This window comes from Pituophis catenifer, unplaced genomic scaffold, assembly GCF_029215685.1.
Source record: "Pituophis catenifer annectens isolate HBS135680 unplaced genomic scaffold, rPitCat1.0.hap2 SCAF_2, whole genome shotgun sequence".
Lineage (NCBI taxonomy): Eukaryota > Metazoa > Chordata > Lepidosauria > Squamata > Colubridae > Pituophis > Pituophis catenifer.
In genome coordinates, this window is record NW_027256882.1 from 264,896,998 (window position 1) to 264,914,328 (window position 17,331).

At 38.6% G+C, this 17,331-nt stretch overlaps 1 protein-coding gene across 1 annotated transcript; it reads left to right on the top strand.

The window, feature by feature from the left end:
• The first annotated feature begins 3,588 nt into the window (after positions 1 to 3,588).
• CD180 (CD180 molecule) lies at positions 3,589 to 13,505 on the top strand. The gene is made up of 3 exons (XM_070934553.1): positions 3,589 to 3,678; positions 10,839 to 11,005; positions 11,795 to 13,505. The coding sequence occupies exons 1-3, from the start codon at positions 3,589 to 3,591 to the stop codon at positions 13,503 to 13,505; spliced, it is 1,968 nt and encodes a 655-aa protein (XP_070790654.1).
• The last annotated feature ends 3,826 nt before the right edge of the window (positions 13,506 to 17,331 follow it).

Below are 17,331 nucleotides of genomic sequence, written 5' to 3' on the forward strand. Positions count from 1 at the left end.
CGCTGCTGCTACCAGTTCTCCCGAACCGTGGCAAACCGGTAGAAATCCACCACTGCTTCTGCCCAACAATCAAGTAAGCAATATCCCAATTAAGAAACAGCCAAAGACCCATCAGTAAACAGCTCAACCAAAGAATCCCTAAGACCGTCCCCACCCTCGCAGACAGGCAAGACACCAGAATATAAACTGACAACAAACAGCACTCCTTCCTAACACTAAAGTTAGGGTAATGAAATGTCTGCAAGAAAACAAGCAAGCTCAGAGAGCACCAAGGACACCTCAAAAACTAAAATGTTGAGATAAAATCTGAACACAAGTGAACATGTGATTCTGTCTTCTCTTTCCCACAGAGATTAATTTGATTTCTTCCCACCAAAATGGAAGATGACTCTTCTTTCTATTCTCCTACATCAGAGGTGTCAAACTCACATCGTCATGGCATCATCACATGACATATCATGAGTTTTTCCCCCTTTGCTAAACCGGGCATGGGCCTGGCCAGTGCGTGACACATCCGGCCCATGGGCCATGAGCTTGACAGCCCTGTCCTACATGAAATGAGATCCTCCTAACCTTCTGAAGAAAGAAGTGTCCAGCCCTTGCCAAGCAGGATTATTTCAGCATAATTAAGAAAACTTGTCAGCATGAGTCTGGCCACAGCCTACAGCCTTAGGGATTAAGTATGCATGTCCTTGGCATGCAGGAAGTCCAGATGTCTTTATCTTCTTAGGCAATGAGTTAGATTAGGTCCAGATGGCATCCTGATTGCTTGAAACTCAGTTGATTGAATTAGTAGAGCTGTTATTTGTTCAGCAGTTTTAAAGCTCGGGACTCCCATTCGTTGTCAATGTCCTAGAGTTTGTTGCCAAATGCCTAGTGGGAGGGCAGATCAATAACTAACAACTCTATAGCATTTCTAAGTGTGTGTATTTAACAGCCCGGTGCTGTCCTGGAGAACACATTCATATGCTTTTCTGTTGACCTTGATGTGGCTGGGCAGATGCATTGGCTGCTCTTGCAACAGAAGGTTTTCGCTGTCTGCTTTGCATTTCAGCCTCATTTAACCACATCCTCTACCCAAAACCCACAAGGCCTTGCAAGCACCTGCTATCAGGCCACTGTGCCAGGGATCAAATCAAGAACATTCAAACTCTAAAGCTTTTGCAGTTGTACTGAAAACTACCATAAGTCATACAGCACATTGTGATTCTTGGCCTAATATATATATATTTATATATATAAAATATAATATATATATATATATCACAGGGCTGGACATGATCTTGAAAGTCTTCTAGTTCAACCCCTTGCCAAGATAGGAGTCCTTAAACCATCCCAGACAAATAGCTGTCCAATCATTTATTGAAAACCTCCAATGATGGAGCACCCCAACTCTGGGAGTCAAGCTGTTCCACTGATCCAATTTTTTTTACTACCGGTTCTGAGGGTGTGGCTTGGTGGGCATGGTATGACTTGGCAGGTGTGGCTTGGTGCACGTGGCTTGGTGGGTGTATCAGGGAAGGAAACTGCAAAATCTCCATTCCCACCCCACTCCAGGGGAAGGATACTGCAAAATCCCCATTCCCTCCCCACTCCTGGAGGAAGGATATTGCAAAAACTCCATTCTCACCCCACTCTGGGGCCAGCCAGAGGTGGTATTTGCCAGTTCTCTGAACTGCTCAAAATTTCCACTACCTGTTCCCAGAACCTGTGAGAACCTGCTGGATTTCACCCCTGGTTTGATTGCCAGAGAGTGAATCACTAGTCTAAAGCCATGTTGCTTGCTTTCGTTTCTGAGGGAGGCTTAGAATTCAGAGTCACATGCTTTATACCAGCACCTTAACCACTATACCAAACTGTCTTTGTCTTTCTGTCCCTTCCCCAAAATAATTACTGAAAGAGAGAGAGAGAGTTAACCTGCCTCACCTGTGCTGCATCAGGGACATGCTGCAGAACCTATTGGTCAAGGAATTTTGGTTAGCAAGATCCAGAAGAAGAGCCCTTTTCTGCATGGCTCCCATCATCTGAAACTCAGGACCCTCAAGGTGAGATCCACTTTCAGCCTTTTGACCGTCTGAAAGGGCTTGAAGACACGGCTGTGCCAACTGGCCAGAGGCCCCAAAGGGAGTGTGGCATTCTGGAGGTAGCTAATGGATTAGATAACAATCACCGTGTGCCCTTTGCTGCCTTCCTATCCATGTGTGCCACTTTAATTTTAACTGAATTTTAAATTTAAGATTTCTATTTATTGTTTTAATGTTTTATGTGGCATTTTAATTGAATGATTGTAAGCCTAGAGTCTGCTTTGGTGAGATAAAGCCATCTAAGATAGATAAATAGAATAGAATAGAATAACAGAGTTGGAAGGGACCTTGGAGGTCTTCTAGTCCTGCCCAGAGGGTTGATATCTCTAGATAGATAGATAGATAGATAGATAGATAGATAGATAGATAGATAGATAGATAGATAGATAGATAGAGATATCAATCCCCTGGGCAGGGGGTTGGACTAGCAGAATGAAATATGTCGTTACAAGGGAGAATTAAAAACCACAAACCCTGAATTATGAATCTTAAATCAAATCAAATAATCTGTGGTTGGCAAAGAACCTTAGACACCATATTTATGCAAAGATACCATGTTTTTTGTTTATAGAAGAAAATAGATTAAGAAATATGTAAACATGCAGTCTTTAAACTGGAGGCAATTCAGATACAAACAAGATTATACAAGAAAAAGGAGATAAGGATTCATTCTTTCTGTAAGTTAAAAACAGTAACAAGTAAGCAGAAATTCCCTCATTCCTATATGATTTGATGAATCCAATATAAACTTTCCATGAATCCAAATACTACTATCCACACTAATGATTAATTTTTCTTTTGGGATAAGCAGAGGATCCTAATGGCAGATTGAGAAGGAAAATGGTTTCCTTCTATCAGTCATTCATGTCCTGAAGCCCAATTTTATGAGCCTGTAATTGGGTTTTCAGAGCATGTTTGTTTGAAATGGCTTAGAATCTTATGGAAGTATTTATTTCATGCAATAAGTATAATCCAGTTTGTCCGCAGCATCACACTATGTAAGATGAATTCTGGAGATTGTTTAAATAGTCAAGTACAGGGGGGGACCTCCAAAACCATCTAAACAACACCCTACCCAATTCCTAGATACAAACGGAGTGACATTTTCAAAAAATAATATGCTCAGAGAAAGTTATTTATTTTAAGCGCACCACTTTATACTTGGAATGTCATTCTACATAGAAGAAGATGTTTTTAAGATTGGCTACAAAATATGGCAAGTTTCTCACAAGGTCATGAAAGTTTCCAATAATTTATGCCAAAAAATGGTACAAGTATTTAGGAGAGAAACCAAAAGTGAAAAAAAGAGCAAGAGAAGGAACTGAAAAAAAGCATGCTTCACAAAAATCCTTTGGCTGTTAAGAGGAAACAACATCTTTTTCCGGCACTCTTTGGCCTCTCTTGAAGCATTAGATTCAAAATGCCTTTTCTGAACCCCACACCAGAAAATTATTTTTCATCCGTCTTCCATTACAGGCGTGTGGAGAATCTAATCAAAACCTTAATGGTTTGCTGCACATATTGCTGGCTTCTGATGGGGCTTTTAGGTCTTAGCTATGAAGTCTCCAAACCCCTCAATCAGATGTGCACTGAGGTGAGTGATCACTTATTTGTCTTTCTATTGGGAGAAAAGTAGCTTCAAGAAAGAATCAATAATTAATTTGGGAGCAGTGAATACTTGCATGCTAACACTGGGTCATTGAAGGGCTGAAAGTCCTCTGGTGGGTGAAACAAAAAAAAATAAATACACAGATAAATGCAGTCCTTTAGGAGCACATTTGAGGTACAGAAAGCAAATTTGCTCCCCCCCCCCAAATCAGACTGACTTTACACCCATTGTTACAGTTAGTTGTGATTCTATTTTATTAGGTTCATATTCACAGTGATACGTGTTAGCTAGATAGACTCATGTGCCTGCTTAGAAGCAGATACCATTTTGAAATTCCCACCTAGGCAATTCGAGGCAATAAACAAACAAGCGAGCAAGCAGGTTGAGGTGGTCTCTCTCTTCTTTATTTCTGGCCAAGAACCTGAAAACAAATAGGACCGATGGAGATTGGAGATGAGAGAAGATCTGCTGTTTAAGACACCATGTGGAGTTTTCAGGCACCGTTTGGAATTGGCATGTGCAGGGAACGTTTGCCAAATGCTGCTGGACTAAGAGGGGCTAAGGAGGAAAACAGACCATTGGCACTTTTTATTTACGTGCACCAGGGGCTCTTGAACAGGTGCTTGGCTTTATAAGCAGTTTATATGCACCTCATTTCTGTACAACTAGACCTTGGGGTGTGATGCTTCTCATGGCACACTTACGCTCGGTAACACAGACATTTTTTACAGCTGTTACGGAAAAGGCTAGCGGCCTCAGATTCCCTCTGGCTTTTTGAGTTGATCAAGTGATTGCTTTCTTGATATGTGCCAAAAAAACAAACAAAAAAAAAACCCACCACCAACCCAGGATGGGGAAAAGAAAAAAGAAAATGACTTGGCACATGTATGAATGGTAGTAATAAAGTATCTTTCAGAAAGTTGTACATGCTTTAGTCCACTCACAGTTTGATCATTTATAATGGCTACTTCTTTGTCATAAAAGAATTCTACCATGTTATAAACCTCCAATCTGAATGTACAGACTTTAAAACACTGACAATTGACCAACGTTAAGGAACGGTTGCAAGATAATCAAGTAGCAGCCCCAGGAATGATCTGTGGTAGAGGATCAAACTAGATTATAATTCCAAGGGCATCTGAGGTGAAGGTCACTGGCTTCAATTAGGTGATCAAAGGGTCACCCTCTTTCATTGTATGTTGCATCCATTGCCCACATGTAAAAAGGAAGCAGGGCTTTGAAGTTCAGTGTTGCCCACCAACTGTGAAGCCTGTGACTGTTGCTTTGACTGCTCCTGCAGTAATTATCTGAATTATTTTTAAAAATGATTAGAATTTACTGGGGGTTGTTTTGGATTATGACTCAGTGCTCCAACCTGGTCTAGATGTAAAGATCAAAATCCAGGGCCAGGAACAGACACTCTGGTATCTTCCAGCTTTGTTATGCTATAACTCACGACAATGACAAAGAATGTCAATATGGAAGACAACAGGTTTGATTGGTGTTTAGATCTTGCTGCAGTCAAAATCAGCTCTCGGCAGTTTGCATAGCTTAAGCAGGCAGAACTAAAATAACATTTTATGATAAAATTAATATAAGTAGTCAAAATAATTAAAACAAAATCAAAACCCCAAACTCCAATTAACCATAAAATGCAGGGAGGGTCAAGTCTACCTAGAATGGTATTTGGAAGAGCTTTGTCTTCAGCTTCTTCCTGAATATACTTTGGAAAAGAGCCAGGCTAACCAGGGGTGGGTTCTAAAATTTTTTACTACCGGTTCTGTTGGCATGGCTTATTTTGTGGGTGTGGCTTGATGATCATGTGACAATTATTTAAGATTTAGCAGAGGTACTGGTCTACCAGGCTTTTAACTGCTTGCAGAGCTGTACCAATCTACCCATTTATTTTTGCAGGCACTGATCTACTCATGTATTTTTGCAGGCACTGATCTACTCATGTATTTATGCATGGTCTACTCATTTGTTTTCTTTTAACACTGATCAGCTGTAGGGCGGCCCTTTGAAGCCCCGCAACAAGAGTTTAAACAGGTTTTTTCCCTCTAGCCATCAGCTGGGACTCAGGAGGCAGCAATAGATTGGGGGTAGGGCCAAATAAAAGGTAAGAATAATGCGGGTGGCAGGGGGAGCGCAGGTGGCAGGGCGGGGGGGCAGAACCAGTTCGGTGATGTCATATCGTCACTGCTACTGGCTCAGGAGAACCGGGCCGAACCGGGAGGAACCCACCACTGAGGCTAACCTCTGCCTCCTTTTACTTCCTCAAAAGTGGGGGGGCTAAGAATATTTTGTCCCAACATGACTAATAGGTCAGACAGATTTGGAGGGGGGAACTAAGCAGTGTTGCAGCTACCCATTTTTGTCCTTGGCTGCAGAAGCAAGGGGTAACATTTGAAGGACAATGACATGTATATCTGATCAGCACTGAATCTATTACAAGAATGAGATCATCAGCCAAGCACTCTTCGTCTCTCTGTATTTTAAGAAAATATATATATACAGAGCTTGGTAACAGGTTTATACATGTTAGACATTAAATAAAAAGAATAATTTATTCTTTTAAATTATATTACCATTTCCTACAACAAGGCTGAATTTACTCTCACATTAGTCTATTAGAGAGTCTGATTTCCCTTACCATATTTCAGGGGTGAAATCCAGCAAGTTCTGACAGGTTCTGGAGAACCGATAGCAGAAATTTTGAGTAGTTTGGAGAACCGGAAAATACCACCTCTAGGTGGCCCCAGAGCGGGGTGGGAATGGAGATTTTGCAGTATCCTTCCCCTGCCATGTCCACCAAGCCACACCCAGCAAGCTACACCATGTATACCAAACCACACCCAGAGAACCAGTAGTAAAAAAAATTGGATTTCACCACTGCCATATTTTAATATTTTCTTTTTACTAGCACAGAAAATATTTTCCATAGTAGTTGGGTATCTGAAAATAACCCAAAAAGGTTACAAGTGAAATTTTGAATATAGATTATATGATCATACAAAGAACCTGTTTTTGAGGAGTTTTTATTCCTTTAGCTTCCCAGCAGGTATATTACATTTTTTTTCTTTTTCTATTTTAACTTGCACTGTGTTCTGTCCCCGTCTCACACACGCACTCCCACAGACAGTCAATAGTGAAATAAACCAGCCGACAAAGGTTTCTCTAAGAGCAGAATTGGCAGCAACCCAGTTGCCAAGAGTCTTTTACTTACGAAGGGAGTGTTTTTCAAAGCCAACACACAACAGATAAGAGAATATTCAAAAAGTCCAGCAATGCAGAGAGGTTTGTTCAATATCAGTTTTTGCTCGTCACAGAGCTTGAACGGCCACCTCACCCCCTTTTATACTCTGTGGGGTGTGGTCCAGTGACTCAGCCTAATCCCTGGCACGCCTCTTCCTTTGCTGCACGCGCTAATCTCTGCGACGCTGTCGAAGGTCCAGCCAAGACTCATCATCATCATCATTACTGTCCACCTGCGGCTGCATGGAAGTGCTTGGCCCCGGGCCTATCTCTTGGCCTTCGGAGGACACCAGAGGCATTGCCAGAGAGGAGGGTCCTAGACAGGGAGGCCTTGACAACTCCTCTCCTTCACTCTCGGAGTCCTCTCCTGCTGATAACACAGGCTCGGTGATCGGAGCCACAACACACTGATATTTTGCTTTGAAGACCATGCACAGGGGGCTCAAAGCCTTTTTCTTTTTCTTGCAGTCCCTCACTAACCAAACCAGGCAACTAGTCACTTAATGCAATTTCCCATCTACTTTCATCAGTTTGGCACTCATCCATGAAGAAAACTTCAAGTCAAAAACCCCAGAAGGAATTGTAGATTGACAATCCTACTGCTCCTTCTTCAGTAATTCCAGAACACTTTACTAAACTCCTGGGTATACTCAGTTTATGCTAGACTACAATAGGGGAATATTTCAAAAAGTACCAATTGTTCCCATAGGTCACAAGGATTCATTCTCCAGCTTTTCCTATCTTTAAAGTACCTTGAAACTTTTTTTTTTAATACTTTGAGTGCCATTGCTCTTGTTCAAAAGGGTTAGGGTTTTATTTGGGGAGTTTTCCATTCTTAAAAGTTAGTTACAACAAGAGTTTGGTTGATGTGGGTTTTACAGCAGAAATATCGAAATGAAGTATTAGATGAGAAGATCTCATATTTGTATATGTACAAATATGTATATTTGTATTATTTTTATTATTATTATTATTATTATACAAGTTGAATTAATAATAATAATAATAATAATAATAATAATAATAATAATAATACAAATATTTTCCTAAGTTGTTTTCAGATACATATTTAAAAAAATCAACCAAAATATTGTTGTAAATTTTGATTATTATTTTATAAAGATATCTGTACCCAGACAACTCACTGTTTAATTGAAGATGGAATTATTATATTAAAAAATTAAATATAATATTTTTTTTAAAAAAACCAACCAACTAAGCAAAGCAGGTGAAAAACTACATTGACATCTAGATAGGAAATGTTTAGAGTCGATTTTATCATATTTATTTTCTAGGGTGTTTTTTTTTTCCTTACATACATGAATGAATGAATATATTATTACATTTCTTCAAATGTAATGAATATTACATTTCCTTAACAATTCAAAAAAATAGTTTAGAGTGAGTAATTTTGAGAAAAACAAATGCCCACAGGGGAAAAATAGGGGCCCTGTAATATTGGAAACATAGGAAGGAAAATCAGCTGCCACTTGCAGAAAAGATAAGCAAAGATTTCTTTTAGTGAATTTGAAACTTTCTGTGAGAACAGATTCTTTGGAGCTGGTCCCAACAAATGTATTTGCTGAAGAATTTGTGATTCCTTACATCAGGGGTCCCCAAACTTGGCAGCTTTAAGACTTGTGGATTTCAACTCCCAGAATAGCTGGCTGGAAAATTCTGGGAGTTGAAGTCCCCAAGTGTTAAAGCTGCCAAGTTTGAAGACCTCTGCCTTACATTGTCATTTTCCAAAGGATGCTTTTTCCAGGTGCCATCTAAAACAGTGCAGCAGTATTTATTTGTAGTTGTTCTATAGCAGTGATGGCTAACCTTTTTGCCATTGCGTGCCAGGAGAAGGGAGGGTCGTGTGCGCATGTGCCCATGCGAATGTGTACGCAACCACACCCACCCCTGCTCCTGGCACATGATGGCCTCATAGGCCGGTTTTTCTTTCTTACCTGGTTCCAGATCCTCTCTATGCATCTGGGAAGGGAGAAAACAGCCTTTCCCACTCCCTTGAAGGTCCTACGGAGGCTAAAAGGGCCCATTTCCCAACTCTCGGTGGGACAGGAAGTGACATTTTTTGCTGTCCCCAGCCTCCAGAACCAGGAGTCTCTAGAAGCCTCTCTAGGAGTCTCTGGAGGCTGAGGACAGGAAAAAACATCACTTCCTGTCCCACCGGGAGTCGGGAAATGGGCCCTTTCAGCCTCCTTAGGGCCTCCAAGGGAGTGGGAAAGGCTGTTTTTGCCCTTAACAGATGCATAGAAAAGATCTGGGGCCAGGTAAGAAAAAAAAAGGGCCTTCCCCACCTCCCCCACAGGCCCTCCAGAGGCAGGAAACAGCCTGTTTCCCTACTTCTGGTGGGCCCAGAAGGCCCGAAAATCAGCTGGCCGGCGTGCGCATGTGCCCCAGAGCTGAGCTGGCGTGCCCACTAATATGGCACCGCGTGCCACCTGTGGCATGCTTGCCATAGGTTCGCCATCACGGTTCTATAGTATATTAGTATCTTAGATAAGGTATTTTTAATGGAAAAAAATTAAAACTATTAAAAATGCTTTGTAGAAATAAATGTCTTTAGTTATGCTCTTTCTGTTCACTTTCTAATAATATTTCTAATTGACAGGAAAATCATATCCTAGCTGAAGAAAATTGTATTCTGTAATTATTGTATTTAGTCACGTTTTCTCCAAGATTTTGAGAAATTCACACTAGAATTGAATGCAGCATATTTTACTTACATCGTTATTTATTGTGCAACATAGGAGTTATAATATTTTGAGAAATGTTTTCAAGGTCATGCGCTCATTGTATAACCATAATTTTTCAATCATTTATCATTTGTTGAACTGTCAACTTATTGTGAACTCTTTGCATTAAAAATGAATAGAAAGCCTATATGTGAGATTACTATTTTACTTTGAGCTCTTCATTGTAGACGAGACACTATTAAAAAATCCTGTAAGCCACATGTCATAACAGCATATAAAATCATGAACTTTCAATATCATTCATCTGATTGTTGTCCTATCATACTGATGGTCTTTTTTGTTTTTTTTAAAAAATGGTCCATTATATGGCAGCAGCAACAGACAAATGGCATTAATATCAATTTTAGTGAAGTGTCAATAACTGAGAAAAATTCTGTTAGCATTAATTTTTAAAAGAGATGTTAAATAGAGGGACAAAATGTCATTCTGTGACCCTTTTTATTCATTCCTAAAAGTGTTTAATTTGGTGTAACCTTTATACTTTACCCTCTGTCCATATAGGTAATGAAAGTTTACATCAGATTCCTGACAGTGTCATTTCTAATGATAGCTCTGGTTTGTCCCTGATATAGTTAAAAAAAGAGTTAGGGTTAGGTTTCAGATTTGTTCTGTTGGCATATTTAGCTACATATTGGCATATTTACTTAAAATACAATGGTTTTATTAAAAACATAAACCTGGAGAGATACATATAATACATTCAGATATATTGATAGTCCTCAATTTACAACCATTCATTAAATGACTTTCAAACTTACAATGGCACTGAAAAAAGTTTTCACTCTGAAGACCATTGCAGCATCTGCAAAGTCATGTTATCAAGCGATAGGTGCTTGGCAACCAGCATGCATTTATGATGGTTGCAACATTCAGAGTCCTGAGATTGTCATTTGCAACTTTCATAGGAAGCTTCTGACAGGCAAAGTCAATGAGGAAAGCCGGTTTCGTTGAACAACTGCATGGTTCACTTAACAACTGTAGTGATTTGCTTACAGCCATGGCCTAAAGGTCATAAAATGGGGTATGACTCAGTTAACAACTGTCTTGCTCAGCAACTGAAAATCTGAGCTCAAGGACTACTTGTATTGATACACTGGTATCTAACTTGATATATGATTTTTACAGCTTTTTATTAATAGAAGCTACAGTTGTGAAGGTTTAGGACTGACAGAGCTTCCAGAAGAACTGCCTTTCACGACTGAAATTCTTGATTTCAGCTTCAACTTCCTACATCTGCTTCAGCAATCAACATTCAGCAGGCTGAAGGCCCTGGTGCATTTAGACTTAACAAGGTAGGTATGCCGTTGAATTTTTCTACTGCCCAGTTGCAGAATGATCTGGGAAGTTTCACAAAGTTAAAACAAACAACACTGCATAAAAAGAACAACATGGCATCTTTCTACAGCACCCCCATTTAAAGGCATTCATTTAAAAGCTCAATCAAAACCTAGAAAAACTGGTTTTAAAGAATTTCCCGAGAGCGGACAAAGTGGAAGGCATGTGAATGTCTTTTTTTATGCTCTCGGGTTTTCTCATCTATTGCTGATGTGGATGAAGTTCTAAATGTCTCAATAATAGTTGCAATAATCTTCAACAATTAGATTTCTAGAAAACCTGAAAACTTGCAGCTGTTTGATAATAAAGGTATTGGCTCTGTATGTGTACATTTAGGCACACTTGTCAACATGGCAGCTTTTATTTCTTGTAATATTTGACATTAGCTTTAAAATGTTACCAGAGATTGTCCTGTATTTTCATATAGAAATTTTATTTTCTACAGTGTTTTTCAAGAAAATACATTTTAATAAATTTTAATCAGAGTTTGCAAGCTTGTAATACTCCTTCTGAACCTGTAATTGATAGGTATTTGCCTTGTTTAAACAGACATATCATGATGTGCTTTGATAATCATCTAAAATCTGTCAATGTTGATTGGGTCTCTAAATTGATTTTAAAAATGATATGCTTCATTTTACTACCTAATTACCTAATGACCTGCTGAAACAAAAATAGGGCATCTATTTCAATTATATCCACAGTTGTGCTTTGTTTTAATACCAGATTTTGTTTTGTTTTAAAAGGTGTCAGATTAATTGGGTATATGAAGGCACTTTCGAAAGCAATATTTTCCTGGAGATCATTGTCTTTACTGGAAATAATCTTCTCTTTCTGGCCTCAACAGCATTTACGGGTCCTCAGTGTCTGAAGCATCTTGATCTAACCCAAACAGGGATCACTAAATTAGCATTTATCCCAATGCAGGACCTACACAACATAGAAACACTGTTACTAGGAAGCAACCATATCCAAACATTGGAGCTGCTATCGGATTTTCCAATTAGAAAGCTCAAACACTTGGATTTACAGATGAACAATATACAAACAATATCAACTAGAGGCATAAAGGCATTAAAACAAGCTAACAATCTAACTCTCAATCTTAGGGACAACAAGATTATGCACATAGAGCCCAAGGCTTTTAGTTCATTTTCCTTCTACAGTTTGGACTTTGGCAGTTGTAGTAATATTTCAGTGATCTTGGATGGATTGCAAGGTGTCAGCACTGCTATCCTCTGGCTCGGCACTTTTTTGGGTATAGACAGCCTTCCCATTCAAGAGAACACATTGCAAGGCATATGCAACATCTCTGTAGACTATCTCACTCTACAGTATCACTCTTTCCTAGAACCTTCTGGTGACACTTTCCAATGTTTGTCCAAACTGAAAAGATTGGACTTGACCCACACCTCTCTTTCTGAACTACGGAGCCTTCCTCAGATGAATTTACTGAAAGAATTAAATCTCAATTGGAATGAGTTTTTGAATCTCTGCGACATCGACTTTTCTGCTTTCCCTTCTCTTTCCCATCTCTATATCCAGCAGAATTATTACCCCATGAACTTAAGTTTTGGATGTTTGGAATCCTTGTCAAAGCTTCAACACCTTGATTTGAGTGGGAGTCACATAGAAAGCCTAGACTGCTGCAGCAACCAACTTCAAGGTCTCATTGGCTTGCAACACCTCAATTTAAGCCACAATCGCAAACTTTTGTTCCACAATGCAGCATTTAACGAATGTTCTAACTTGAAAGTTCTTGATCTCTCTTTTACATGTATTATCATCAATAATAATTCTCAAAGCCCATTTCACAATCTACATTCTTTGCAGATCCTGAACCTTTCTTTCTCTCATATTGATACAAGCAAGCAGAATATTTTGCAAGGTCTAAGCAGCCTTATTGTCTTAAATATGAATGGAAACACCTTTAAATCTGGCACCATTTTCAGTGACAACTTTCTTCAGAAAGCACCCAATCTAGAGGTGTTAACTTTAGCTTCTTGTCAATTGATGGTTATAGAAGCTAAAGCATTTTCTGCCCTCAGCAAGTTAAAATATGTGGATCTGAACCGTAACAATCTTACTGCATTCTGTTCAGATGTGTTTTTCAGCCTCAGGAACATTTATCTCAATTTTGCCAATAATAGGATCCATATTATCCCACATGATTTGTTGACTGGACTATCTGGCCAGAGTATAATCAATTTAAGTTATAATCCACTGGAATGCACCTGTTCTAATATTGGATTATTAACTTGGTACAAGCAGAACATAGATAAAATTGAAGATTCCGAACAGACTTTGTGCGCTGAGCCCAAATCACTAGCAGGCACTAAGCTTTTCTCTATAAATCTGTCCTGTGGATATAGTGCTGCACAAATAGCATTGATTACTCTTGTTGTGATAATAATAATTGTAGTGACCTTCATTTTGATCATGAAAGCTTTAAAGTAAAAATGTTCGCATGTAGAAGCTTATGAGAGAAAGTAAGTATGCAGGAATTTTTTAAAATGTATGAATATATTTCTTAATAGAAAGGCATTTATTAACATCAATGGGTGTTTCCTTTTCTTTTTATATCAATATTGCATCAGTTAATTCTGACAACATAGATTTGAGGAGAAAATGATTGCAAAGGACGGAAATCAGTGTATGTTGTTTAGTATTGTATTTTCCAACTGTTGTATTTCTAATTTCATTCTGTCAATGTGTTAGGTGATAACAGAATACCCCAGGCCCTCATTGTTGTGGCAGATAGGTGAAGAACATAGTAATGTAATGTTCTTGAAAACAGGAGAGAATTCACCTTTCCAATTGGTTTAATTATGTAAAAATATGAAGATTGCATGCCTTAGTTGTCTCTGAGCGCAAAATTGAGGGCAAAAGAAGAAAGGGACAACAGAGAATGAGGTGGCTGGATGGAGTCACTGAAGCTGTAGCATGAGCTTAAATGGACACCAGAGGATGATAGAGGACAGGAAGGCCTGGAGGAATGTTGTCCATGGGGTTGCAATGGGTCGGACACGACTTCGCAACTAACAAAAAGAAGTTGTCTCTGAAACCTTTTTTTTTACACATTGGAACAGTGAAATCAAACCTATGACATGCATGTCAGAGGTGACACACTATGACATTTTTGGTGACATGCCAATGTGCACCATCACCCAACAAAAACTATTCTAGCACACTCAGTCTTTACAAAATTTTTGGAGGCTATGGAGGCTGTGCTCTTGCTCAGACCCTGGACCCTCCGAAAATTAGTTTTACTCATATTTCATTTTTGTAATTATTTGACATTTATTTATATAAAATACACAGCACTATATGTGATTGGACTGTATTTTTAAAAATAAATATGTAGAGTATTATTTCTCTTTTGTTCGGGGATGGTGATGGCAGCAGAGTCAAGTTAGTTATTTTTCCAAATTTTTGATATGTCAAGCCCCAAAGATTCACCTTCGCTGTATTAGAATATAGAAAAAATATTCTTCCCTCCCCAAATCTGTAAAGATTTTAACACCAATATGTTGATATACCATAATACACACGTGTATTTTCTTCCCCCACTGGTAGTTTTATAAGATTTGTTTCTTCTTCTAAGTAAATATGAAGTATACCTTATACCAGTGATGGCTAACCTTTTTGCTGTCGCATGCCAACAGTGGGGGGAGTGCGGGGGGTGCATGTGTGTATGCCCATACCCACTATTCAATGCACCCCACCCCACCCCACCTCCACGCATGCAGGCGCAATCCCCCAGTGTTCCCCCTGTTTTTGGCATGTGATGGCCCGGTGGGACCGGTAGGCCTGTTTTTCGCCCTCCCCAGGCTCCAGAAGCTTTCTAGGAGTGAAAACGGCCTTCCCCATCCTCCTGGAGACCCTCTGGAGGCCCGAAACGGCCCATTTGCCAACTTCCAGTGTGCCCGGAAGGCCCGAAAATCAGTTGGCCTGCACGCTCAAGTGTGCTGCAGCTGAGCTAGGGCAATGCTCGTGTGCCCAATATGGCTCCGCGTTCCACCTGTGGCATGCGTGCCATAGGTTCACCATCACGGCCTTATACCTTCTATTATGTTTCACAAAATATTTTACCTGTAATGCTAAAGCATAGTTTAGCTTCAATGACTAAGCCTACAGTTCTGTCCTTTTTTAGAACAGTGGTTCCCAACCTTTCTGGCTCCAGGGATTGGCAGTGATCGTGGGGGCGGGGGGCAGATGGTTTTGCATGTGTGCTCACGGTTTACACAAATGGAGTTCACACACTTGTCAGCCGCTTGTGCAGCCCAGTTCCCAACATACCACAGTCCTGGGGTTAGGGACCTCTGTTCTAGAGTAACTCTAAGGATATTGATCATGATGGTTTTTCTTTTTCTTTTATTATGATTTGCTAGTCTGTGTGAATTTAAACATTAGAGAAGCATATAGTTAAGAGGTTCTGATCTTGGCTCATTTCTGTAGATTATAATAGCATTTTTTGGTGCTAAAAAATGAGAGACTATAATTGAAAATCAAAATGTTTTATTATCAAAATTCATGGATACAGCTCAAAAATGTTTGATTAATATATGCAGGCCTATTGATGAGTCATGGTGGTGCAGTGGTTAGAATGCAGTATTGCAGGCTAACTCACTTCTCACTGTCAGGAATTCAATTCTCACTGGCTCAAGGTTGGCTCATCCTTCCAGCCTTCCGAGGTCTGTAAAATGAGGACCCAGATTGTTAGGGGCAATATGCTGACTCTGTAAACCTCTTAGAGAGGGCTATAAAAGCACCATGAAGCGGTATAAAAATCTAAGTGCTATCGCTATCGCTACTAGCTTTGTGTATTTAAAAAAGAACAAATATGCACTTGTTACTTTTCAAGGTTTAAAAGCAGAAATCAATATATAAAAACTTGATTCATGGGTAAATATGTACTAATGTAAATCTTTTTTAACTATGCATAGCTTTTTTATTGCCTATTTTCTGTAGATATTTTTTGTATGATCTCTCTTTAGAAGGACATTATGTTCTTGGGCACACCATGCTACTCTATCCTTTCCCAAAGTTACATGCATTCTCAACCATGTATGAATTCATTTTCGCTGCATTAAGCATGGATATTTTTAAGAAAATGCCTATTTGAGCCAATATATAGGCTTTCTGTACAGGAAGACTATAGGATAAGAATGTCTGACTTACAAGTTAATGGGCTTATATTAAAAATAGTGGACCACATTCTCCTCCTTCAAGCCAGTAAACTGCTGAAGCCCTTTCTTTAATATGCAGCCTATTTTCAGGTTCATGAAGACATTGTACAGTTTCAGTTTTTAATCAATTTGAGACAGAATGCCATCCACCATTTTTAGTAATAAGACAGTTTGTAAGTACAAGTTTTGACCTATGTAAAAAGTAGAGGCAGACAGATTTAGGAATGGAACTTGCTCTTAATCTGGAGACTGCTTGTATTTTGAGATTTTACCTTCAATTATCAACTGTTGTTTTGTGCTGTGATACATTGTGTATGTACATTTGTGTGTGAGAGATACACGTATACATGAAAATGTAAGTTTATAAATTAAACTAAATTTAATACATAGGCTTGTAGTCAAAGTTAGAACTGATTAATTTTTGGCTAGAAAATTATCAAGCAGTGAGGAAAATTTGGGTTATTTTTATGTATCCATGATTATTTCTGCAATTAAATTTGAATTGACAGAGAATTTCATACACTGTACAACAATTATATCTTCAAAAGCTAAATAAATTTCATGGGAAATGCCTTACTGGAAAATAACAATAACCCTTACTCTTATATGTAACAAAAAACCATGAATCTGTATTCATTTATATAGAATTGCTATCTTTCTGAAACATGTTAACACAAATATTCTGTACAACAGGGTACAGAATAGTTGTAGTGAGGCATACAACTAATTTAAATTTTTTTAAGGTATTAAAATTTAACTAAAATTAATAAAATATTGAAGTCTATAAATTGTTTCATTAAGCTGTGTGATATTTTCATCAAGATGTTCTAATTCAAAATAAAACTACTTGGTTTTAAATTAAAAAAAATCCAGATATTGTGTTCATGACAGAAACATTTGTTATTAACTAATTGTATTTCCTTTAGTAGAAACATTTTAAAATAATAAAATATACTGTTTGGAATATTATGTGGGGATATAGAAGAGAGTTGTATTTAATAAACCATAAATACTTCTTTATTAGTAGAGTTTATCAGCATGTTCAAATGAATAGTCATTTTTTTAAAGATATCTCAAGTGTCAGTACAGCCACA